General features: G+C 35.8%; 1 protein-coding gene across 3 annotated transcripts in view; it reads left to right on the forward strand.

Moving 5' to 3' along the window:
* DCC (DCC netrin 1 receptor) overlaps nt 1–27,897 on the forward strand; it is a 1,044,138-nt gene that overhangs the window by 946,460 nt on the left and 69,781 nt on the right. For all 3 annotated transcript variants that reach the window (XM_019721869.3, XM_074339961.2, XM_074339962.2), the window contains exons 21-22: nt 4,421–4,453; nt 20,490–20,555. In XM_019721869.3, coding sequence (XP_019577428.3) covers nt 4,421–4,453; nt 20,490–20,555 — 99 coding nt within the window. The remainder of the gene's footprint in view (nt 1–4,420; nt 4,454–20,489; nt 20,556–27,897) is intronic.

Below are 27,897 nucleotides of genomic sequence, written 5' to 3' on the forward strand. Positions count from 1 at the left end.
AATAGCCTCTATTATTTAGCAATTGAAAATAATTCAGATGTTTCATAGCTGATAATTTAAAGATATGTATTTGAGGAGTGATGTGTGTTGTTCTAAAGAAGGATATTTGGCTCTTAAATCTGTGATCACATTATGCCTGCATATTTGACTAAAAATTGGATAATACATGATGACAGAGAACTTAAAAATTAGAAGCATATGGCTGACATTTTCACCAAGTTGTTTGACATACTAAAGAGTCTTAGAATAACTATATAGTCTATTTCTCAATTCTCCTAGAAAACATACTCTAATAAATAGTGGATTTTTGAATTCTGGTAAACCAGCTATTCAAGAGCTGGAATTGGTAACAGCTAATCTGAAAATCTGCCACGAACACACAAACAAGCATTCAGCCTCCTCCTGCATGCCAGTTCAAAGTAAGAGTTGGGAGGGAGACAGGAGGAAATGAGCTCATCTTTGTCTATCCGGGTTTTCAGGGCTTCGTGTCTAAATCAGGTTGCTCTCCAAATGAGCAATTGAAAGGAAACTGGTTATTCATTTTGTGGGAGCAGGAAATGTAACTAGATAATGTTTCACAAATGCTTCATCTTTATCTACAGGCCAGCGCCAAATTAATTTTATGCTCATAGTGCGTGCCAACTAGAGATCGCAGGGAGGGTTTAAGATGACTTGAGGCATCCAAATGTATTAAGCAGCAGAATGATGATTTGTCACAGGATTTACATGCTCACACCAATAATCATCCTGTAGGTTATTTAATGAACGCCGTATCTCTTTTGGTACTATTACCCTAAGTGCCCTAAACGCACCTATGAAATGATGTTCAGAACTGAGAACAAACTCAAGTATTTGTTATATATCATAATAGTCCACAGGAGTTATTTCTAATATCCTTATTTGAATGTTTAATATTGTCTACCCTAAGTATATCATGCTCCATGAGTAACCAGTTAGATTTTTTAAACAAATCTTGCTTAAAAAGCAAACTAAGTTTCAGATGTCTTAAGTGCACTTTAAGTTTTCAGAAATATTGATATTACCCATCTCTATCAATAATGGATATTGTACACACATACATCTTACATGTCACTTACAATGACAAATGTTCTAAGGTAAATAAATTACTCATCATAAGAGATTGGAAGCCACAAATGAACCAAATCTAAAGACATAAAATCACCATGCTATTGCTCTTTGATTTAAGATTTTTATTTTCCAAAGCTGCTTCAAAACATAAGGCCACTGTTGATCAGAGTGTAACTGTGTTTGACAGAGAGAAAAGTTTACCTGTTGTCCTGACGCAGAGGAAACTCTCAGTCGTCTACTGGGTAACAGGCAGTACGTTATTGTAATTACGTCCCAGGCAGGTGTCCACAAGCTTCATTGTTTTGTATTCAATCTTTGCAAAGATAGAAGCATTTTCTACTAGAGACTACAGTTTTGTGTTTTCCAGTTTTAGCTACCAGCCAGAAAGATACAGAAAACTCAATCAGTAATCACTGGTTAATTAAAAGGACATTTATAATAAAAAAGGGATTAAGTTCCCATACACTTATGTACATGAATATATGTGGTGTATCTGACTCTTTCCTTGGCATATTAATTAAAAGACTCTTGAATTGATCCTCTGACCACATAGGGCTCTGCAAATGCCCACCTCCCTTGCCCAAATCCTTCTCATTACACAGTGCAATACCCACACACTGTCAAATGCTTGGAAGATGTGTAAGTCATGTTTATCTCTTCCTATCACACAGTTGCTCCAACCAGTAAAGTAAGCTTTTCCATGTTGGCCTGTCAAGTAATAGGGAGGAAGGGTGCTTCTGATGAAGTAGACCAAAGAGGATTTCTGTGGAGGGATGCAGTCACCTCCTGCGCACAAAGAAGCAGTCTTCAACAATGAAAGAGCAGTAGAGTATGGTGTATTCTCTGGGCATGGGCATCTTTCATCATCATTCTGAAATGTGCCTCTCTCTTTTCTAAGGATATGGAACTGAAAGCTCTGTACCAGAACACAAAAAAGTTTTACTCTTCAAATTATTTTGTGACAAAAATGCATGATTTTCTTGACAACTGATAGGGGTCATTAAAATGACACAAATTATAATATGTTCAAGCCATTATTTGTCTTTTTAAAAAGTAACTATTGGAACATATTTGGTTCCTATTGGGAAACACTCTTTAGTGGATAATCTTTCTTGAGACATTCACTATTTCTCAAGTTATATTCAGTCCAGATTTGCTAAGAGTAAAACAAATCCAAAAGATAGAATGAAGAAGAGATTGTCCATCATAACATATATTTATTTGTCACTTGCTAAAATATTTGTTAGACTGCAGATAATGTGTGTATATAATTTAAGATAAAGGGAGAGATAAAGAATGTAAATGAGATGAGATTGTTTATTTTTCCTTTCTTTCTTTTTTTTTTTTTTTTTTTAAATTATATCATTCCAAACAGTTTTCCCCTACATATGAGATGTTGATTTTAGTAGTTTGTCTATTGTGTCCTATTCTGGCTACCAAACTTTTACCCTTCCTGCATGGTGTGGTCCTTCCCCATTGCTACTGGAGAACTGGCATTAGCACTTCCTACAACGTAGCATCCTTCCTTCAAAGCTATATTAGAATCCTATCCCTGTCTATAAAGTACAGATAATTCAGTTACCTCTCAACAGCGCCTGTCCTCAGCGACCCCTAATACTATAATAAAATGTATTTTGAGAAGCCATTAGTCTTCAATGCTAAGAGAGAAAATCAAGACAAAATTAAATTATTATGATTAGATTAGGACAGATTCGATTCAATAAGCTGGTGAATTTTAAAATGTTTGTTAAATCTTGAAGTGATACAGACATTTATACAATTTATATAAAGCTTGTAGAATCCTAATGTAATCAGCACTCTTATGTATACCATTTTCCAATGAGTCTTTCAGAACTCAAAGTCTGTTTCTTATTGAGATACCATTCCCAGTTTACTTTTTTCATAGAATATGTCTACATATTATTTTTAAATTTTTTAAAAAATTATAAGTGATCTCTAGTTTAGAAATCTGTCCATCTGTAATGTAACATTAATAAACGCTGTTCATTTTAAAGGGGCTTTTGTTAACAGCATTATTATTTAAATATTTTGATTCTATGTATTCTTTTGGACAATAATTTGTGTTCCTTAATTTAGAAAAGGAAGGACCACTACCTGCAAGACTTTAAGTTATTTTTCAAAGAATGATGATGGATTTGCTAGGAGACTGCCACACATAAAGAGGGAACTGACTAAGTTATAGGTTGCTGCTCATGCAAATGCTATGATATTTTCTATGTGAATTTAACTGAGGCATATAAAAGAAGCAAACCAGCAAGAGCAGGAGTCTATGTGTGAAGTTTAACTGCAATTGAGTTAAATATGCCCAGAAGACTCAAACTCAAAGAAAATCAAGTATGGATGAAATAATTCTAATTGATGGAGGCTTACAAAGATACACACTGGTCAAAATGACGTATCACAATTTCTAGAAAAGCAAGATGCTAGAGATTTACCTCCCATATAGTTGCATTTGGTTAATGACAAATAAGCCATCTTTTAAAAAATTTAGATATTTTTTTAAAAAGTTAAAACAAAAACAAACACATAGATACTGACAACAGACTGGTGGTTACTAGAGAAGATGGAAAGTGGGGGGAGGGGGCAAAACGGATAAAGAGGATCAAATATATGGTGACAGATGGAAATTAGACTTTTTGGTGGTGAGCATGCTATAGTGTATACAGATATAGAATTATAATGTTGTACACCTGAAACTTATATAATGTTATTATTCAATGTTACATCAAAAACATTTTAAATTTTTTTAAAAGAAACCAACGAGGAAAAAGTCATTTTCCAGAATATTACTCATAACTCAATTGAAGTTGTGAACAACTCGAGACTTTTCTTCACAAGGTCTAAAAATGTATCAAACCATTTAGATTAAACCATATTCATGATATTTTATTATTTTACCATATTCATGTGAGAATTGGTTAATTTCTCTTAAAAACAAATGAATACAAGAAAATTGCTTTCTTACTTAAAATATGTGGGTAAAAATTCCGTGGTCATTGCGTACATTTTTTTACTATCAATTATATTTTTAATTAAACTTGTGTGATGATTATTCTGAGTTTATGTTTAGAGGAATGTGATGAATAACGTTTTTAAGAACACATTTAACCAGCAAAAACATTATTTTCATTTTTCCCTCTAGTGATTTAATAGAAATAATTACATTAACGTTGATTCATTATCAATTTTATTTCAATAGGGCATTGGCTTTCTTGTGAGAATTTGCCAACAAAAACTGTTGATTTGAAATGTCACCTTTCTTGCTGGGAACTGTCAAAGTCTAATAATAATATTTATTTTCCCTCCACAGTGGAACACCCTGACAAAATGGCTAATGACCAAGGTATGGTGGCTCAATCTGTCATTTTTGTTTCCCTCCTTGAATCAATCTTGTCTGTTGGAAATGTCAGTCATTATTTTATATTCCGCTTTTCACCTGGTCCATACACCTGATGAAGCAGACACTGGCGTGATAATTAATCTTGTTAATGAAGTTCTGCTTGGCTGAGGCCGAGTTTCTGATAGGGAAGATGTAAATTTTCTGGAGAGGAAATTGTTTTGTCTCTATTCTGAAGGACCAATTAAAATGTCAAGCTTCTTTGTATGAAATAAATTTTTCATCTCTGTCTGAACTTCTGAATAATTCACGTTAAGTATAATTAAGCTCAGCATAATTTTCAAGCTGCTCTTCTACCCTTTCCTGAGCTGTGGATTAAAGTTCGGGGACTCTACAGAGAAACACAGTAAATCATGTGTGCTTTTCCTCTACAATGAGTTTTTAATAAATAAAAACAAAGCTAGGTCAACTTTTTAGGGTGTTACTATTGTTTAGTTCATGAAATCAGATACTGGTTGAGTTGGTGTATTTTATCCTCTTTCCAATCATTTGCTTAAAGCTGCTTTGTGTAAAGAACCAGGGATGGTTTTAAACAAAGAAAAATGAACATAAATACGAGTTATCCATTAACTCACAGGTAGATATGAATTTGCTATGACCATGATTCGTACAGTGATAAATTAGGATTCTGTTATTTTTACACTAAGAATTAGTAGAATGCTAGAGGAGAAAAAGAATAGTTTATAAGTTTTATTTTTTCAGGATGTTATATTCTTAAAAGAAGGGGGAGTTGGAAATACTCATAACTGGTTATAGTCAGTGTTGGTATTTGTTGGTGCAGGGTCTGCAGCTTGTATATTTTGTCTTCTGCTGTGGATATCTACTGGCAGCAGAACTTACTTGCAAGTACCATGTCTTATAAGGCCCTACATTGTAGATTGGGGGAAACATTCTTTAACAAGAGTACTTTTTAACTTTTGACAAATATTAAGCATCTGGTTCTTAAGGCTCACTAACAGCAGAAGGTTCCCTACATGCGTGGTATTTTATTTAATGATCCTGTGTTCAGGTTTATATCTGGATCCCTATACCGTGTCTCTGTATCAGAGAACATTACTAGTGTTTCACACAGGCAGTAACAGAAATGATGCCCGGCACAGAAACGTCTACCCAGAGTTCACATTTCCATTAATCGCCTAGCTGCCCCTCCTTGCATCTACTTAAAAAATTTTTGTAAGATCAATATCTACTAAATAGTAATCTTTGTAAAACTATTAATAATGAGTAATTAGCAGTTAGCATATTTACTTAGGGAAATTAAATGTTAGTACTGGCCAAATCCAAAGCTAGAGTAATTAATTAACAGAAGTAGCTTTAGTATTTCAGTTATAAAATAAAACCACCTCTCATAGCTTTCTTAACTTAAATGAATTTGGAACTTCGACAGGCATATGACTTCTAATTTTTGAAATTATATTTACAAAAGTTACAGAGAGAGTCAAAGAGAGAAAAGAAACACACAAAAAAGTTTTGAAGTAACTGAATCAGGTGAAATGTTACATCATTAGCCATTTGGATTACAACATACTCCGAGCTTTCTAATGGATTTCCAGTTGTCTCTGGATTCCTTTTGGTTGTTTTTTGCTGTTTTTTATTTTCAATTGACTTTTTTAAAATATTATTTTAAGCTACGAAAATATATTTTGTAAATTGATTCTTTTATAAAAGAAAAGAGAATAAATTATTCCCCAGTTACTCTGATGACACACTCTCCATGGATTGTACTCAGATTTTCACATCAACAGTAAAATCAGAGCAATTAACAGGAACAAAAGTAATTCCCCAAAGTTATTGCCAGTGGTTGAGTCTGTTAATATAGTTGGACAATTGTTCTTTTTCTTCATCTAATATTACTTAGAAAAATCCTGTCACATAATATATTACTTGGCCCCTTATTCAATCACAGCTGGTATACAGTTGGTCAAAATGATAGGTTCTAAATTTTACATCAAACTTAAATCACTTGTAAAATTAAGGGGGACTGATAATATCTAATTTAGTGGTTATAAGTAATATCTTTACATTCTTACAAAGAAAGCATATAAAATTTTCTGACCATCCAAAACTATTTATAAATGGAATCAGCCTTCTTAGTTGATAGCCAAGTGCATGAAAAATAACCCAAAGTAAAGATCCCTCTAAGATTGATGGAAATAGTAGGAAAAAGCAGTTCCGGAAGTTTCTATTTTTAGCATATATCATATCAGTTAAATATGCTTTACTATACTTACTGTTAGGTCAATTTACCCCTTCTCATGGCAAAATGACCCCACCGTTACATTTACGACAGATGCTAAACTTCTGTTAAGAGAAATTCCCTCTGAGAAAAATTTAGCACCCTGGGTCAAAGTTAACCTTGCAAGGATGGATCCTAAGTAGTCTTCATCTAATACGAGAGAAAATGAGAAAAATTTGATTTTTTAAAAAATATATCTTTGTAGGGTCTTGTCACAATTTCTTTTTCTTGGACTCTGTTATCTGCCCTGAAGACCATAAATGTAAAAACAAAGTCAGTTATATAATAATTGAATCAGTTGTGATTTGGGGAAAATATTTTCTTCTGAATTGTAATAGCAATAGGAGTAGTATGAAAATAGTAGACAATTTGCATAGAACTCTTTTATCCTTTATGTAATTGTAAATGGATTATATCTCGCATTTGCTTAACCCTCTAATCTCAATCTACTCTATAATTCTTCTCTTTTTGCTTCCCCTTATCTCTTGTTCCACTTACTAATTATTTCTCTAGTCTCTTCCAGGCACAAGTGGCCAATTAGGTTGAAAGTAATCATTATATTTTAGAGATTAAGTTTAATTTTGGGGACGATCAGGTAGGCAAGGGATATTGTGAGCTATGTGAAGTGGATGCAAAAGGAATAGAAATGCCCTGCTTTCATTTTATTTTCTTCTTTCTCTTCCATATTTTGGTAAAATCCCTGTCACTTTGTTTGTGTCTGTGTGGGCGTGTATAACAGTAAAATGAGCCTTATGAACCTCTCATCGCCACTCCATACTCTAAAAGCATAAAATGTATTGACTCATTTAATCCTCATAACAATACTGTGGAAGAGATAGTACTGTTTTTTTTCCATTTAGTGAAGGAGAAGCTGCAGCTCAGAGAGTTTAAGTGACTTGCCTGTAAACACACAGCTAGGAAGTAGCAAGGCCATGATTCAAAGTAGGACAACCATGTTCCAAAACTCCTGTTTAACCACCAAATGTATTCATCCCATATATGTTATATATACACATGCACAACCCCCCACACACACATACACATACATCTCTTTTGACATATATCTATCAAGTTTCTGTATCTAAAGTTTGTATATGGATATTGTCCCAGTATCGGCCTTCCTTTCCCCAACTCTGTGAATAGTTTTCTTAAAAAAAGAAGAAGGGAAAGAGCTTTCAATCTGGGGCGCCTTAGAGGAAAGTCACAGCATTGATTATATATGATCCTAAGAGTTCTTTATCTCAGGAAACACAGGATGGTTCTAATTCTACTGTCTTAGTCAGCTCAGGATACTAATACAAAATACCAAAGGCTAGGTGGATGAAACAGTAGAAATTGGTTTACTCACAGCTCTGAGGCTAGAAGTCTTACAGCAAGACCTGGCAGGGTTGGTCTCCAGTGAGAGCTTCTTCCTGGACTGCAGACATCTGCCTTCTTGGTGTGTCCTCATGGAGAAGAGAGACAAGCTGAGCTCTCTCATGTCTCTTCCTTATAAGGGCATTAATCTATTGGATCAAAGCCCTACCCTTATGACCTCATTTAACCTTAATTACTCCCATAAAGGCCCGTATCTCGAAAGACAGTCACGTTGGGTGTTAGGAATCAACATATGAATTTGGTGGGGTGTATATGGTAGGGAAGAGACAATTCAGTTCATAGCGTCTACCTTCAAAAAGAAAGTAGCTCTTTCTTTCACTGATTATCTCCCTAGGTGTTCAGATGAGGAAGCGGAAGGTATTGTTTTGCCCAAGATTACAAAAATATAGTTGTGGACCGAGTTACAACCTAAATATATTTCCCTCTGATTCTAAGACTATATAGTCTTTCCACTGTAGACTGCTGTTATACTTATTAAAAATTTGGGTCTTTGTTTTTCTACAATCAGCTTAAACCTTTTAGAGCTTCTCACAGATGGATTTATAAAATCCACTTGTTTGGAGTTGCAATGAAGATAACCATAATACTAAAGCATGGCCAATTCTCAAAAGTGATCATTGCATCGAACTTTACATTTTAAACCATTGTTTTAGTGTCCTTATATTCTGTATAACCCCCAAATACTGTTCTCCACTTTAAGGGGTCTAGGAGTAAAAGTTGGTTAGCATGAGCACAAATGTTGACAAGTTCGTGTGTGTTTCCATGCATGACCACTGTGGCATTAGAGTAGGTGCTATAACTGTGACACTGTACCTTAAAGAGGGCAGGGATCTTCATGACATGATCTATAACAGCGCTGAGGTGAATAAGGAAGAAAATGTTTGCTTCCAGCACTCTCAACTATCTTCAATTCTCCATATCCTGCAGAGCGGTGATCTAAAACAGGAGGCCTGGAAAGAGACCTAAATGCATAGGCCAGTTTATTGATCCAGATGAAGGCAGCCTGCTGAGAACTGCTCTCCCACTGGGGAGGGATTATTACGCTCCTCTGAATCATGGTAATGGCTGCTACTGTCTAGCTTTCCCATCAGAGGTCACTCAGTGAGTGCTGGAGAGCAGTAGAAAGGAATCAGCTGCCTCCAATTCTAGTTCCATCCTGCTACTGTGACCTCGTGTGTGACTTTAGGCATATGACTGAACTTTTCTCAGCATCCTCACCTGTAAAATGCTGACTTTATCCCAAATGATCTTTTGGTTTCTTTGAAGATTTAAGATTATCAAGATTTACAATTGGTGTACTTTCCATCCAGAGAATACTGTCAATAATATTATAACTATGTATTGTGCCAGGTGGGTACTAGATTAATTGGGGGGATCACTGCATAAATTATATAAGCATCTAACCACTATGCTGTACACCTGAAATTAATGAATAATAATACTGAATGTCAACTGTAACCGAAACAAAAATGTCTAAGAAAGATTTACGATAGGTATTAGAATAAAAATCCTGGGCATAGCATATTCACATAGTGTGGTGTACCCACCATATGTCACTTTCTGTGCCCTGCACATGTTCTGTCATATTTACAGATGGAGAAAAATGAAAACTCCGAGAGGTTAAAATCTGCCCAAACTCTCACAGCATGTAAGTGTGTAGGCCAACACCCAGGGTAATGAACTTGAGAATCTATGCTCAGAACTGTATAATTTCTGGAAAGGCAATGAGTTACTTAGCTCCTACTTGGTTATTAAGAAAGTGAAACCTAAATAGCCTCACCATAATTCACCTAGTTTAAAGGTCTTGTCTTTCCTCAATAGGGGATTCAGACAAAGTACTTAGAACTACACCTGCCATTTTACACCTCAGCGGTTTTAATCTCATGAATAAACAGAATGTTAATTGTTTCCATTTTCAGGGAAATGAGGGTTTTCAAGGCAGTCTAGTCAACCTTGGAATTGAGTTAATGTAATCCAAATTTTGCAGGGTTTGGATTACAGCAGCCAGACTGCTGTTTGAAAAATTGAAAACTTTAGCCCCTTTTGATGGGAACTGTTTAATTGAAAATTAAAACCTCTTTTACACTATTATTATGTGTAGTTTCAACTCACTTTATTATTCAAGTGCTTACTCCACCCCTTTGAAAGAGCTATTCTCACCTGTGCTTTTCTCCAGTCTGAAATTTTGCAATTTTAGAAATTATGACTGTGGTGGAAAAAAAAGTAGAGGCAAAAAAAGTTAGTAATATGCTTTTCATAAAGTATTTGAGGTGTTTATTTTGTTCCCAGCAAGCGGTCAGGTAGCTGCTTAAGATAACTTCTCAGGAGGTTTTACGTTTTAATAGGTAACTTTGAATGGAAAAAAAAAAAGCATACTCAGTACTTATAATAATTGATGTGACTCATGGTATAATTTTAACTTTCTCAGACCTGAAAGATAGACATTTTTGTTAAGGAGCCCTCAAAAAGATTTCTGAAGCAAGTTCCTGTAAGAGGCACTGTGTTTGCCAAATGTCCTTCTTTACTGTACACATTAGCCAAATACCATGTTTCTAGCTTTATTCTCTGCCCACTTCTATCAGTCCTGAACTATACTGCCTCAATTTTCCTTTTGAAACACAGATGGTTCAGTCTTCCCTACCGGATGAAGCCAGTTCTTTGACACCAAAACCCTGGCCATAGGACCCCAACTTCCCTCTTACGGCCTCATGACCAGTATATCCCTCCACAAACACCACAGTCCATTAGCAAAAATCCACACATCATTCTGGGAAAAGTTCATTTTCACAACTCTGTGCTCTGACTCGTGCCATTCCCTCGGCCTTAGCAATACTTTCTCTTCCAGGTTAAAGTCTTACCTTCCTAATTCTGCTTTATTTTCAAGAAGGCTTTCTTCCCTTTCCAGCCTTTTATTCTTCTATATGTCCCTAAGATACAACGTATTTATTGCTGTATTGTCTGTTTCTTATAGTTTGCTATTTGTATTTGCAAACTCTTGGTCACGCTGTAGATTCCTTGGTGGCAGAGGACTGGTCTCGTTCACATTGTCATTCCCTTCCTTCCTGCAACTCCAGTTTCTAATTGTGAATGTATCAGATAAGTGTTGCCTGATAAGTGTTTGTTGAATTGAATTATGATACACACCTCTGGGGTAACAGTCACAGTGTAATCTGAAAAGATAAACTTTACCATCTAATTCAAAGTATAGATGGAAGAACCCAAAAGTAATAGCACTTATGGCTGTGGGTACTGTATATGTTACTGATCTTGGGGAAGATGAAAAAGATGTGAAAATATTTTTCCAATAGGGAAAAAGTATCTTCAGTATTCATCTATTAAATTAAAGCTACATCGAAAAACAACAAGTTCTCTGTGATTCAGGAAATGGTGGTCACGTTTGTAGATGATTGTGACCTCCAGTGCCCTTTTTTTGACCGCCGCCCTTCCTGTCCTTTCTTGTTAGCAGAAAATGCATAGAATTGCATTTCACAGCTGCTTATAATTCTGAGTGAGGCAAGGACAAAAATCAAAACCAGTGGGAGCTGTGGAAATTTCAAATGTGCGTTGGGAAAAGAATTGGACTCACTTTTAACAACTTGCTGATAGCTATGTACCTAGCCCTGTGCTGGAGGTGAGAAAGCATAGAAAAGAAGTGCACTTCCCTGGGTCCATTATAAAGAAGCATGCGATATAGGTTGGAGGAGTATACAAACACTCCCAGCCCAACATGAAAAATATGAAATGCTAAATCAGGTGGTGCCATCTAATATGTATTTTACAGGGTTTCAGACAGGAAATTATTGTGGAACATTGGTAGAAAAGACTTCTTAAAACCCACTGCTGGACTTTAAATATGTGAGTAGAACTTGAATCAATACAAACGACTGCAGGGGACAGATGACTTGAACCTTTATTTAGAGAAATCCTAGAATGGGAAAATCAAGATGGGGGGGTGGGGGGAAAGTGCAGAATGCATTTAGGGGACATTTTGGACCCCAGTGTGCAGAGTAGTGCACTATGGTAAAGAGATAAATTGGTCAAGGGACTTTTGCTACTTCTCTCTGCTCTAACACAGATGTTCTTAGGCTTTTCTACTTTTCAACACAGCAAGTATCTACTGTCTGCACTGGCCACTGAAGGCCAGATGCTTCCCCGGACCTAGAACCCTGCAAACCCACTCTTGGCTGTTAATGCGGGTCATTTCTTGCTTGGTGTGTATGTGGGGAGGGGGTGTTGAGAGTGTAGGGCAGAGGGAGGAAAAGAAGATCTGGAATAGGAATAGGGCCTCGGTTATCTGTCGTCTTTAAAGAGTTTCCCTAGGCTTGTGTGTCTACTTCTGCTCTGCCTTTTATGAAGTGTCACCTTTACTTGCCAGTGTTCTGCACAGGTACAAATTGAACTGTTTCCTTTCTCTTCCAAAGTCTGTCTGGTTCTCTGTGACCTATTGAGAATGGACCAAACCCCCACCACCCCCAAGTCACACCCATGCACCTAAATCCTCACATTCACACACCAGGATCAACTCTAAGAAGTGCTCCAGTTTCTTCCAAACTCTCTCCCCATTCCTTCTTTTACTGATCAATTCACCCACTAAAGGTAAAATAATCATCGTCAGAGTCAGGCAGATTCAGTCACTTAAGATGAGTAAATTCGTAAGTCTTTCTTAGCCATGGTTTACCCACCTATAAAATGGAGCTAATAATGTCTGCCTCACGGATTCATAATTATTATTATTCTCACCCTCTTCATTGCAACAGCCTCTTCTAATTAATTTGTTCTTCGCACTCAGCCAGAATAATCTTTCTAAAATACACATTTAATGAAATGACTTTTCTGCTTAAAATACCTTCAGTGAATCTCTGTCCCCTACAACATAAATTCTAGGCTCTTTGGTAGAGCATGTAAGGAGATTTCTTACTTTATCTCTGCTTGTCTTTCCTCCTTTATGTACCTCACCCTTCTCTCCTTGATAAATTGCTACCATCCTTTAATTCTCAACTCACATTCTCAACCCATGAAAAGACTTTCATCTTTTTTCCTAGGCAGAAATAGACAATTATCCTATTTTTCCATTGTGCCAGCTCCTTATCTTTTTTTAACTTTTGACTTTTACAATGCAGTTATTATTATTCACTTAACATTACTTGCTAATTTATGAGCCTCTGCAATAGTCATTTTATATCCCTAATGGTTAGAACTGTGGGTCCACTCACCACATGTGTTGACTAGATGGATGGTACATGGATAGATACATGAATGAAGAAATTTTGTGCTCCCACGGTGTTAGTATTTACTCATACTAGCCGTGCAGCCAGCAGATACTCACATATTGTGTTTTCATACTATAGTTGCAACTTCCGACATATAATCACTTGGAGAAGAAAGAGCCTTCATTCGCTTCTGTTACTTCTCCTTGCACTGCTTGACAACTTCACTCCAATACAAACATATCTCACACTGGCTTGGGGATAAGCTTGTGGACCATCCAGGTGGGGGTGGCTCTCCTGGATTATTCAGTAGCCTTTGAGAAGAGTTACTCTTTTATAATCCACAAAAGACTCTGCCTCATTCTATGTGTTGTCGTCTAACCTTCTCTTAGGAAGACCTAGTCATCCAGAAAAGTGCCCATGTTTAGAGAAACAGGATGCTTTTTAGATTTTTATAAAGACAAGGCTGCATCTAAAAGTGACTTCTTAGACCCATATGCTGGTTATTATCCCAGGTACACTATAGGTAAAAATGCATACGATGAAATTCTTTTGAGAGGAGGAAATTCAGAGACCATCCTCAATCACTACATCATTAATGTTATTATCATCTTTATTTTTTATTCTGTTAAAAGTTGCATTCTGAACTTATGTGAATAAACATTATAATAACTAATAAACTTATTGGGCTTTTGATATGTGCAAGTTTATGACACGTGTGATCAAGAGCAGTTAAGTTTTTATCAGTAACCAGATAAAGGGACACAGACTAATTGTAGTTAGTCATATAGGTAAGAATGTGTCCCTTACCTGAAATCTTTAAGAAAGCTACCTTTTTTAACTGTGATCAAAAGATTTTGATCTGTCCAGGTCCTTTGGTGCCCTGATATATGCCTTTTGAGTTTTTGTCCATTCTCCCTTGCAAAATGTTAAGAACAAGCGGTGATAGAGTTCATAGAAGTAACCAGTGTGCTTCTGAAATATATACACATATATATGTATATACATATATATGTGTGAGTGTGCGTGTGTGTGTATACATATACACACATATACCAGGGGGTGCCAAAAAATGTATAAAGTGGACACTTTGGTCAATGTTGCTTAAGCAGTAGGTTGTCATAAACAGGAGTGTCTGGATGCTGATGGTAACCACTTTGAGCACCTCTTATAATTGCAGAAGTCAAACGTGACTTCTATTCATCTTTTGTTATTGGTATAGATTGAGTATTACAATTTTAATAGTTATTTTACTTTCTTAAAATGTGTATATATTTTTTGGCACTATGTTGTGTGTGTGTGTGTGTGTGTGTGTGTGTGTGTGTGTACACACACACATATTTTATTTTCTTCTCATCATCTGACATTTATCATCGTGTTTAGGAATCCAGATACCACTTGGTCTGGCGTAGTCCTGCTTTAACTCTGATGCTTGCAAAAGAAGAATGCAATATTTATAAACTTCTTTCCTGCTTTAGGATATTGCTTAGGCAACGTTTCTTCACCTGTGAGTTGCCAAAGTCTGCAAAAGACTGCACAAATGCCTCAGGAGGTCAGGACTCAGAATCAAACTGAGCTGTCAACCAAGGGCCAGGCATTAGGGGTTCATTTGTTTAAATTGTCCATGTCTAGAATAACTATAATTTCCATTTGGTCCAGCAATGGGCTGATTAATACCTGAGTCCAAGCAAAATTGATAATAGCACCTTCTTTCATGGGTCACCCTTCTTAATGGGTCACGATTTTCATAACGACCATATGATCTGTCTATTCATGTCATTCGTTCATGAAACTATAATCTTAGATTTTAGATGGACTTCTAAGTATTCTTAAAAATCAGTTTACTTCTCACCATCACCTACTCTATTCATATTTTATGGCATAAAGGCAGAAATTAGAACGCCAGGAAAAAAAACCAAAAAAACAAAAAAACCTGCCTCTCATGATCATGGAAAGATGGATAATGGCATATATGGTTCTCTTGCATTGTGTGTGACTCAGATTAGGTCACCAAACACATTTACGTTTCCATAAAGCATGCTGTTAGACTTGCCATAAGTGGCAAATAAAAGGCAATGTTTGAAGGAAAAGAAGGCAAGGGAGATTTTTGAGCATGAAGCGTCAATATATAGCAGGCATATTAGCTGCCCTTCCATATGAAGTAGTAACATTCTACTTTCTTTCAATCAACAAACTTTCATGAAAAGGAAAGGGTGAGAAAACTCATTAGTTATCTTCTATTAATGCATGTTTGAAAAACCCTGGGTGTGGCTTATTATTTTGCGTCCTGGTTTTTAGGTGTCCGGATGCCTTTGCTCAAAAGTCAGCAGTATTATCAACTGTATGATAAATTAATATCTGAGACACATTTTCCAGCCTCTGAACAACTATGCACTTTAAATATATCTCAATATGATCTGTGTATTTGACAGTAAAACTGTATTCAGGTGGCATTAATGAATAGATAATCCATTAATTAAAGTGCATGGTTAGCCACTGGTATACAAGACATAAAATCAATGCAATTTTTTCCTTCATTCTCACCAGAATTATTTTCAGAGAACCAGTTCTAACATCAAGAAGATATCTCAATGTTCTACATCCTTGGGAGGATGTATATTGAATGCATGTTAGATGACCAACCTGTCCATTTGATTTAGATTATGGGTCATATGTTTTTCTCTTGGGATTGATTGTCGGTGCCATTCTGGGGGGCCCTCTGTTATCTACATTCAGGAAAATGGATTAAAAAATACATTAGAAATACCACATCAAGGTTTGTCCATGTCCTCTGCAAATTAACTTTTTATTCACTCCTCCCTGAACTTATAAATGTCCACGCAGAAAAAAATAAAATAAAATAAAATAAAAACAGACTCCAGACATGAAATCCCAATGGAATTAATCTTTGGTATGTGCTGAAAATTTTTTATCATGGAAATATTCTCCATCTGCCCATGTATGTCAAAAGTAGGGGTGTAATGTAAACATTCATGTTATTTCACTTTATACACACACACACACACACTCTCTCTACAATAAACATGTAGAAACAATATTTTATGTGGTATGTAAGTAAGAACAAGAACTTGTAACTTGTATAATATTAACACATTACAAAGCATTCTAACTCAAATTAGTCATTTATTAGCATTGAGGACACAGTATATACTTCGGTAAGCACCTAGGAATATAACAATGAACACACTTCCTGAAGGAAGTCCTTACCTCGGCCCATTTTTTCCTCAATCCAGATAGCAAGTGACAAGGAACTTATGAAGTCAATCTTTTGCCCAAGAGAGTATTTTCTTGCCAGAAAAGGATGAAAAGAAGGTTCCTTATGAGCCTTTGAATAAAATATAAAAAGTAACTCTTTAATTGATTTTGTAGTTTATAATATTTTACAAATTCAAATCAAGGGAGGGAGCATGAAATTTTCAGTTTAGACATACCTAACTAAAATAATTTAAAACTATATAAACTATTTTGAATAACTCTAAAAAAGCCACAGTCTTCCTTTTCTTTTAGTACTCCATGGGTTCATTCTTTTTTTATTTTATTTTTCTTTCTGAAACCATTATTTCATGTTTCAAAACTTAAGATAAAGTAAAACCATTTATTTTAATTATCAAAACTTTCTGCAAGAAGTGATGTTTTTAATGAAATTATCCTAGTTGTTTGAGTGATACATAAATTTATTACTCTTTATTATCTTATTTCTTTTCCTCGCTTCTATTTTTTCTATTTCTATTAATAAAAATATGGGTACACAGTAACACAAGAATTATTCTTTATGTTCGATAGATTAAACTATTATATTTGTGTAGCACATTTTGATTACTGTGGTAATGTAAAATTATGATATTACTAGTAATTTTATAAAAAAGAAAAACTAAACTATCCATTTCCAATTTTTTGAAAAATGTTGAGCTTCATGTGAATTTTAAAAACCTATATACATTGAAATCCATTACATTATTTCCACAAATGTTATATTTACATTTCCATGTGTTCATTTATTTCTTTGATTTTTTTTTTTTATTTTGAAAAATGTTAGAGATTCAGTACAGCATGCAAAAACAAAAAAAAAGAAAAGAAATTCAGGAGTTTTAGATAAATACAATTGCAGAACACATAACACTTGAAAATAATACATTATTTTTTATTTACATGTAGTTCTTTTAGCAATCCTAGATAAATTAAAAAAATTAAACCTAATAGTGATTTTATACTAATAGATGGATTAGCTTATCCTTAAATCTTTGAAGTCATAGTAAATGAAAAACCATCTGCAGTTAACTAACATTAACTGTGAGTAGGCCTGTATGGGATCTGGTTACAATGAACCAGCTCCATCTGTCATGGCTGGATACATATCAGACATCTTTTTATACTACCCCTTCCCTGAGGATCTAGGACTGTGTTTTGCATATAGTAGGCACTTAATCTTGAATGAATTATTATCAGTTTTATGCTCCATTAATAAATTTAAGACCCCTGGGATCAGACAGTTTATATCTTTGCATTAACTGACTTTCCATCTTCCAAAATCTAACTAGTCCACTATTTCCCTAAATCAGTGCTTAGAAATGAACCAAGTTAACTAAAGACATCCAATATTTGATCCACAGTGAAAAGCCCTTAAAAATGCTTTGAAATATCAAGCGATAACAGTGTCCTCTTTAAGTCTTCAGTGTCTCCTCATTTTATACTTTGTGGCTCTTGTCTTAAAGCAAGTGAGCATCTTTTGTTTTTCCCCCTTAACTTATTATTTACCCATAAAGGATGTCTTCCTGGAATTTAAAAGACATTTTAGAGAATAGAAACATAGCACACAAAATTAATATTTGATTCTCACATCTTCAGATGAAGAGATCTCAGACTCATCAATATCCCAGAAATGAGTTTTGTGTTTTTTACTGAAGTGGTGCCAGAACACTAAATTACCATAAATCCAATCTTGCTTGTTGATAACATCAAATTTCCTTAAAGTACTCTCTGTTGGGTATGTTAAGAGTTACTTAATTTTCTTTTGTGGTATTAATTTAATTATAACCAACAAAAAGTTAACCAGTGTCAATACATGAGATTGCACGGGTAGACTGCTCAAGCTTTAAGCTGCCCTCTCTTATTTAGAAAGCATTTCCAGAGTCCTTTTATCTCACCCAAAGCTCCAACCATATGACATCTGATTTTCTTCTACATAATGAAATTCACAATGTAATCAATAGCCTCACTAAATCTAAGGGGTGCTATACACATAGAGATTTATGCCTAATATATGGTTGTGCCTGTGGGCTTATTTTTGCCTCTTCTCACAAACTAGCTTGGAGAGTGAGAAACTTCATTAAAAAGACATTTGTCAGGATGCTAGAGGAAAAAAAAAACTCCTCCACAGGCTATAGACCCAGTTTCCAGCCAATACAGGATTACTCCCCACAGGAATCATTTATTGCTTTACTGGCCTAAGTGATGGGGTTGTTAGCTTCTCTTTTGCCTCACTGCTTTGCAATCTAGTTGCTTTTAGAGATGAGAAAAGTCATCTTAATATTCATACAGAACTTCTGTCTCACTTCATTTCTTCCAACATTGATCTTACAATGTCCCATGGGCAAAGCTTATCCTCTGCTCATTGAAACTCCAAATGTGTCTGAGTCAAACAAGCAAGGTATTGGGAAAAAGGTTTAGCTTGTCCACAATTTAGTCAACCCACCAATTTTGACAATTGCTGCTTATTTCAATTTCTCCTCTCACCATCCCCCACCCCGTACCACCCCCACACACACACATAGGAGCCTCCATTTTAATTTCCACTTCTTTATATGCCCACAGTCATTGGCCAGCAGATTTTAAATGTACCCACTTATGCTGAAAACAGAATATGTGATTGTATTAATTTGTACATTGCTTGTTGGAAGCTTGACATCCTAACGTCAGCTGTGATTGATATCAAAATAATTTTAAAAATTGTGAATGTATAGTCTGTTAACAAGATTTAAGTTGTTTCTTCACAACTGTTTTATAAGTCAAATTATGAAATCTTGGGAAAGCTTTAGTAAGAGGAGTCTTGGGTCTGCAAAAGAATGTCATAAGAATAGCACTTGAAAGTCTCAAAGGAGAAGACAACTAAAAATCCACGCATGTGAAAAAACAACCGGTTATTGTTACCGACAGCCCCAATTGGCTTCCTCTATATGATCCACTGACTATAATTGCTTTCAAAAATAACTCCCTGACATGAACAAAATGGAGAATTAGCTATATTCTTGTTTATTTTTCATATACATTCAACTTCCAGATGTTTTTCTATAAAAGGTCTACCTCATGGATATTCTAGAACTCAAAATCTAATCAAATAATCTACAAATGTACCAATAAAAATAGGGATTTCCTGTGGCGAAACACCATTAATTAAATTTGGATGATAGTATTATTATTTCTGGTTAATTTCTGGTTCAATTCCGTTAAATACTGCTTTTACTACTGTTGAACACATAATGGAAGGCAGTGTTTCCAATAATGTGACACTAAAGAAGCCTTTTTTATGCAGACCATATGGGTTGTGACATACCCCTCCGTCTTTACACCATATCTAATAACCTCCTTCCGAAGCGCCTATGTGGTACATAACACAAACTTAAAGCCCAATTACAAGATGAAATGTGCTGATCCCTTGTAGAGCAACAAGGATAATTTGCCACAGAGTCATTCCAGATGGGCAACAGTATAGGAAACACCTCTTGTAGCATAAAGGAGGTCAGCACTGCTCTCTAGGAGCCATGACCAGCTCCCTTTCTGTCCTGAGATGTCCCAGACAGCAACACTTAGACTAATACTGCTGGTATACCTTATGCTGACTTTTTAACAAGAACATGGGGTAGGAGGAAAGAGGAGAGAGCAGCTTTTCAGAGTAGAATTGAATTTATCTTATTGAATAGTCCACTTTCATGACAGGTTTTTTTCTCCCACATAGAAAATAACATCTTCTCATAAGGTATGGTGGTATTAACATTCTCAGGCTTTCTTTGAGCTAGCCAACATAATCTTGTTCAATTGTTGGTGTACTTTAAAATATTTATTATTTCTTTCTGTTTGTTTTGTTACGTTTGTGCTTTCATATTGTATATCCACTAACATTCTGATATACTTTCCTAATGAATAGGTCGTCATGGAGATGGAGGTTATTGGCCAGTTGATACTAACTTGATTGATAGAAGCACCCTCAATGGTAAGTACGTACATTATGTTATATTGGATTAGTTATATTAATTAAATGGTTAATTCTAGAGTGTCTGAGACAAGTTTTCAATTGAATCCAAGTACCAAGACCCTCAGACTTAGGTAGGGTCTTGGTGGGAAGAATAGAAACACAAAGTTATTACCAAACTTGTAGCATATTCCATCAGGACACAAGGCTGATGAGACGTGACAAGTATACAAAACAGTCAGAAAAGCCCAGGCATAGAGAATTTTATCAATGGGACAAGGCTGTTAAATACCTAGATTTTACAGTATTATATACATTTTAAATATTTCCAAAATTTTAATTTTATTAGATAGACATGATATCTAAGACAGGGTTAACTGAAATCCACTTGGTTTCATGAATTGATGTTACTGGTACATGTTGCCTGAAGAGAATGTTTCCTCTTCAAAGTCCTCTAGCACCTTGTTGCTAATTTTCCTTCACATTGTCAAGAGGAGACATTGATTTCTGCTCATCCTAAAGGAGCATTCACACACATCTGTTGGCTTTGACAAAGACCAGATGGAGGTAATACTAGAACTGCATGGAAGAAGCAGTCTTATATTGGAGATGTCTTCTAGAATTTTATCCTGAGTTTTGCTGACAGAAACTTTGGGAAGTTGGATTAATACAACCCAAACTCCCAGGCACTGATGCGTATGTGATAACTTCCTCCTGTGGTTTTTTTTTTTTTTTTCTTGTTTGTTTGTTTTAAATGTTGCTATTGCTGTTGTTTGGCATGGTTTACTAAAAACATACTTCATATTTTCAAAATACAAATATCAACACATGAACCTATCACCAAGGTTAAGATATCAAATATTCCACATAAAATTGAAAGCTCTTATATGTCTCTGCCTTATCACATCTCCATCGTTCCCTCCAGTTCTCACTGTGATGTAACCACTCTCCCAAATGTTTATCATATATGTATATGTCTCCCTAAACATTGTGGTATTATTACACATGTTTATGACCTTATAGAAATAAACTTATCGTACTATCTGTATCCTGCTGCAGCTTGCATTTCTCTTTAACTATGTTTTTAAGCTTTATTCTTGTATTTGCAAATAGCTCTCCTTCATTTCTCTTTGCGGCTATATAGTTCGCTATGTTAGGAAAATAACATGATTCTCTTAAGCAGATTTTCATGAGAAATTTGATTAATTAATAGCTAAATATCCATTTGGGTGGTGTTCTGTTAAAAAAAAAAAAAATCCACATGAGAAGCCAAAATTGCAATTTAAAAGTTGCTTGCTGACCGTGAAATTAGAATATGGGAGTGAGTTAAGTGATTATTTCCTATCACAGGCTATGATAATCTAATGCACACATTTCTAAAGAGGCTATTATATCTGGGGAGTAGACTGGATGTTCTAGGGAGAGGCTCAGTGTCCCCTCGCCGCTAGGCAGTGGTGGACTCAGGTATATATTTTTACCGGTTGACTCCTCCTTTCCAGGTGCTCAACATACCCTGCTCATATATTAATGCATTTTGTTTAACCAGACAAGTACAATTTCTTACATGTAAGTTCCTCCATATATTCCAATCAAGCCTCTCTAAGGTTATTTCCAGAGTATTCTCTCCAGCTTGCTACAACCTTCACCACTTCTTATTCTCTCTTACACAGGTCTTCTTTCCTCCTTGCAGTAACATTATTGTCTTTTGTATGTATTTGAGCTTTAGGTCCCTGTGATAGCTAAAGCCTGGCTGTCATAGTTCCTGGGATCGGATATACACAAGGGATACTTGGTGAGCTCAAAGTAGACATATGAGAGATGGGATGTGTTGAGAAGGAAAATGCATGCTCCCTAAAATGGGTTTAGATATGATAGTTCCTTCCCCCAAATGTCGCAAGTTTCATTCTCTTGCCTCACATGTTATCTGAAGTTCAACAATATGCCAACACACTTCATGCATTCAAGCAGTCAGTAGGAAGTGCTACAAAGCCCTCGTTGTATGCAAGGGACATGCTATGAGCTCTGGGCACGGGTTGAAAAATAGACCACTGCATGAGCAATAAACAGAGAGGGAGAACTACCCAGGTGGACGCAGCAGAGAAATACATTCCAGGAAGATGAAAGAGAGGGAGAAAAATCCCAGAGATGGGAGGAAGGGTAAAGAAGGTTGTGGATATTGTGTAGAAACATAATCATAGTATTTTTATACCCTGAGATGGAGAGGTTCTAGGTTTGGAGTACATGCCAGCAATTAACGTTGCCTCCTGTAGAATCATCCTGCAGAGCTGATTTCAAGATGCTATTTGTATGGGACTTTCAAGTTGGAATTCATTCCCAGCCAAAGGCACAGGGTAGCACTTTTTGAAGAGACAGAGTGCCGAGAAACTAAAGAAGGAATCAGACTAGATAACTGAGAAGGAACAATGATCTTCTCATAGTTTCCATCCACTGCTGAGCGAGATTATATGTGTGAATGGTGGAACAAATGTCAGCCACAGTGAATTGTGTAGTCTCTTCAACTGCGTGTCCTAAAGAACTTCAGTCTTGGATAGAACTGCCAAATTTAGCAACTAAGAAATACAGGAGGCCCAGGAAAATTTGAATTGTTTCTAACTGCCTATACATATGAGATAAAGGAAACTGTTTCAAGGGATTTCTATTGCAATATTGTTCAACGTACATATGCATAGAGAACTAGACATAAGTCAAATAACTGGATCTCTTTGTTTTAATTACTAAATCTGGCAATTCAAATTATGGGTCAAGTTTGAAAGTTCGGTAGTTTCCCTTCAATATAAAACAAATTCTCTGATTGGAAAGAAAACCCCAGCCCAAATTAGGTGCTAACAGCTTAATCAACAAGAACTTTCCTTTTCACAGAAGTCAGACCTCAGATGAAGAGAATGATAGAATGAGAGAAATGCATGCCATTTTGTTTTTTCCATTTTATTTAATATTCCTAGTGAGAAATATAATTGGAATTAATTTGATCTGATATACATTACCTCACAGACTAAAGTAATGAAGATAAAATAGACAAATGGCATCCAGTGACTTTGAAGCAGTTTAAATGATTGACATTATCCTTTCTCAATTTTCTGCATCATTTAATGATGTTCTAGGTATTTCTTATTAAATGGATGGGATGAACAAAGCACCTAAAATATTCTTAGAATCCTTACTGGTATAACAAAGTATTATAGGCTACTTGACTAAGGTGCATTGATAACCTCAGAGAGACGTGGATGATGGAGAGCAAACTTAATCTGTTTCCTTTACTAATTTGCTAGCAGATAAATGATAGTAAATATGTAATTTGACTTTTAGCTTGGGCTATTCCAAGCAAATCAGCACAGGCATCTGAAAACTTTAGCTTCTAATTAAAATTCTGCTAATGTCTTATGCCTTAAGAATGGGGTGCATTTTCCAATTAGATGGACAAATGAACCATGACTGATACAACTCCAACCCCACCCCACCTTTACAAAGTAGGCTGCATCAACAAGAACCTTTTAAAATCTGAGTTTTAGAACCTCACATACAATGAAAATTTCATGTATCTCCTCTTAGAGTGACAGAATTATAGAGGTTTCCTATCTTTCCCTACACTTGCTGGATTCATCCTTCAAAGTATGGTAAAAGAATAATGGCTTATTGTCATGATACTCAAGCCAGCTGCAATAAATTAGACCTCACTAATCATTTACTTTTTCCTATAGCATGTCACACTTTTTAAAATGCATTCTTGGAATTCAAATAAAGAAAAACAAAGATATAATTCATGTTTACTCTTGTAGTTGGAAATCCTTAATTAAATTGGGGATACTGAAGAGGTTTCCTAAGTTATTTTATGATGACAGGTAGAATCAAAGCTAATATGTGGTGATATGGTCATATTTTACTTTTATGAGCCATTCAGTTTGGGATTGAAGTGCCCATTCTTTTTCTTTTTCAGTTTTTTTTTTCTTTTAATTAAATTTGTTGGGGTGACATTGGTTCATAAAATTAGGTTTCAAGTGTACAATTCTATAATACATCATCTATATATCGCATTGTGTTATAGTGCCCATTCTCACAGCAGAAAAATCTTAACTTTTGAAAGTGTGATTTTGTAGTTTATATTTGTATGAGTGACAAGAATAGTGAAAATTATTTCAATTCCTTCATGTTTTCCCTCTGGGGAGGATATATCACCAGTTTCTTTTTGTTGGTTGTTCTTCCTATAATTTTAAAATTAGTAATTTTAGTTGAAAGAGCTACAAACCCTACAAAATGTTATTATATTGACCTCAACCTTTGAAAACTAAATTAAGGTTAACAGTGATACTTTGGTGAAACACTACTGAAAAACCCATCTTATTAATTAATTTTTAAATATTCAGAATCATAATTTCCACTCTGTGTTTAGGAGAAAAGACCATGATTTGCTCTCTGGTTTTGAAAAACTAATCTAAATAATGTTTACATAAAAGCTCTTTCCATATTTGCATGAAATGAGCAGCAAAGATTGGTAAGCTATTGTAAGACACTCAATAGACACCTTCATGCCAAAGGAAAGATCCAGAAGTAAAATTTTACGGTTGTTTTCACAAAGGAAAGATAATTGAAGTGGTCCAGGGTCTCAAGTTCTAGTGTAAAAAGAGGCTCTGCCCACCTACAACCCAACCAATATATATCCCAAATTATTGTAAGGATCCCAGACTAATCCCAAACCTAGGTTCCAGAACTGACTTTGCCAGTGGTTGGGACTGTGTGAATTGAGTCACTTAAACTCTGGATTTCAATTTTTCACCTGAACATAGAAAGTGTTAAACTAGATCAGAGTTTCTCAACTCAGAACTATTGCCACTGGGGGCTGGATAATTTTTGCATTGTAGGATGCATTTGCATTGTAGGAGTTTAGCAGCATCCCTGACCTTCACCCATGAGTTGCCAGTAGTAGCTCCCACCTTCCATGTTGTAACAACCAGAAATGTCTCCAGACATTGCCAAATTTCCCTTGGTGGACAAAATATCCCCAGTGGACAACCACGGACCTAGATTCCCTTTCCTCAAAAATTGTTCCAGGGTGCATGTGTCCTAGGTGAAGCCATGCGAAAGAAGTGCTCCAGTATCAAATAAGGTTTGGGAAACTTGTTTGGCCACTCAGTTCTCTTTTTACTAGTCCTCCCCTTCTACCTCAACAGTAGAGGGCTTATTCTTAAGAGAGCTTCTCTGCTCATTCTATGAGTGTACTCTATATTTTGGTGATCTGTATTTTGGTGTACCCAGGGCTTCGAATTCCATGTATGTGACAACTGCCAAATTTACGTCTCTAATGCAGACCTTCTAGTTGCCTCTCTATAATTTATCATAAGGTTTCAATCCTGACATAGTCAAGATTGAACATTTGTTCTTCCCTCACTGAGCCTTCCTTTTCACCCTTTCCCTCATGTCAGATGTAAGGACAGTTGCTTAAGCCTGAACTTGACTCTTCCTTTCGCCCCCCCTCCCCCGCATATGCAACCCACTTTGTTCATTTGCATTCAAACTGTATCATGTAACTGTAGTGGGCCATGGCCTCAAGTTCTGAGTGTGATTGCAATCGCCACCATCTCAGTTCAAGCTCTCATCATCTCTCACGTGGAGAACTTCACTGTCCTCTTAGCTGGTGTCTCTGCTTTGGCCGCCAACCCCTCTCTACCCAACAGGAAGAGATGTCTTCTTAATACAAATCAAGTCTGTCAGTTCCTTGCTGAAAACCCTTAAATGGCCTGTGGTTGTACTTAGGGTAACTAAATGTGATCTACAAGGCTCTGTATGAACTGGGTCCTGTTTTTTCTTTCCAGCCTCATTTTGTGCCATTTCCCTTTTTCTCCCAAAGTTCCAGACACATGACCTGCTCTTAGTTCCCTTGTGAAGAATCAGGAACTAACTCCTGGCAATCAATACTCCATGTTCAACCTAAATGTTACTTCTATGAAGCCTTTTATGACCTCTCTCTCCTTCCAATGACCATTTTGTCCTGATATTACCTCTTTCTACATAAACTTTACTTTTGTTTTAAGCACCAATTGCAGTTGTAATTTTACATTTACTTGCTTCATGATTTGTTCACTATAAATCTTTTCCAGGCAGTTGTAAGCTCCATGATGTCAATAATCATGCCTCCTTTGGGGTGGGAGGTGAGTGGGGGGGTGCAATCAAAATATTCTAATATGAAAATTGTTTTCAGACCACACAATATGCAAGAAGACAATGACATGCAAATTATTGCAAAACAATGTAAGCGTGACCCTATAAATACTAATTCATGGTTCTATACCCTGGCTATTGTTCCCTCTCCACCTTTCAAGAAAAGTAACTCAGAAATGGAGTTTTCATACTTCATTGCTAACAGCTACGCGTTGATCCCAGGTGAGAAGTAACCTGACTTTTTTATTCATGTCACAATTACCCAGATGAGATACATGTTTTAGGAAGGAAAAAGACAGGTCATCTAACATACAACTTTTTTTTTCCTTCCCTGGCCCAACTTGTTAAGCAGCCTCTGGATATATTAAAGCTGTGTATGTTTCTTGTCTCACGTAGTTTCTTTTTGCCTGTTTGAATCCTTTCGTGGCTTCCCCTTCGGGTTTATTGAGATATAATTGACATATAACGTTGTGTAAGTGTAAGTTTAAGGTGTAAAGTATGTTGATTTGATACACTTATATATTGCAAAATGATTACCACCATAGTGTTACCTAGCATTTTCATCACATCACATAATTACCATTTCTTTTTTGTGCTAAGAACATTTAACTCTCTTAGCAACTTTCAAGTATACCATACACTAATATTAACCATAATCTCCATGCTGTACATTGTATCCCCAGAATTTATTCATCTGACAACTAAAGGTTTGTACTTTTTGACCAATATCTCCCCTTTGTCCCCCAACCCCGAGCCTCTGGTAACTACCATTTTAGTCCCTATTTCAATGACTTTAGCTTTTTAAGATTCCACATATACGTGATTCATACAGTATTTGTCTTTCTCTGTCTCACTTCACTTAGCGAAATGTCCTCAAGGTCCATCCATGTTTTGATCACATCATCACACCCAAGGCACCTAACTGGATCTTCAATAAATATTTATGGAATAATGGGATACATTCTGTAACATTCCAGCCCCATCTCTCCTGGAAATTCACAGTTCACATTAGATGTTCAAAATTCAGAAATTTGAGGAAAGAAATATGTTTTCTAACATAAGAGACTGAGGAAACTTTTCCCCCATAATGCTGATTAATATTTTATTTTAGGGAACATTGGGCTCCATTAGATGTGAGATCTCATCCAGCTGATTGACTACATGATGCCTTATTTCAGGGGGAAATGCT

The sequence above is a fragment of the Rhinolophus sinicus genome, chromosome 4, assembly GCF_057876585.1.
Source record: "Rhinolophus sinicus isolate RSI-liver-muscle chromosome 4, RSI-T2T, whole genome shotgun sequence".
In the NCBI taxonomy this organism is placed as follows: Eukaryota; Metazoa; Chordata; class Mammalia; order Chiroptera; family Rhinolophidae; genus Rhinolophus; species Rhinolophus sinicus.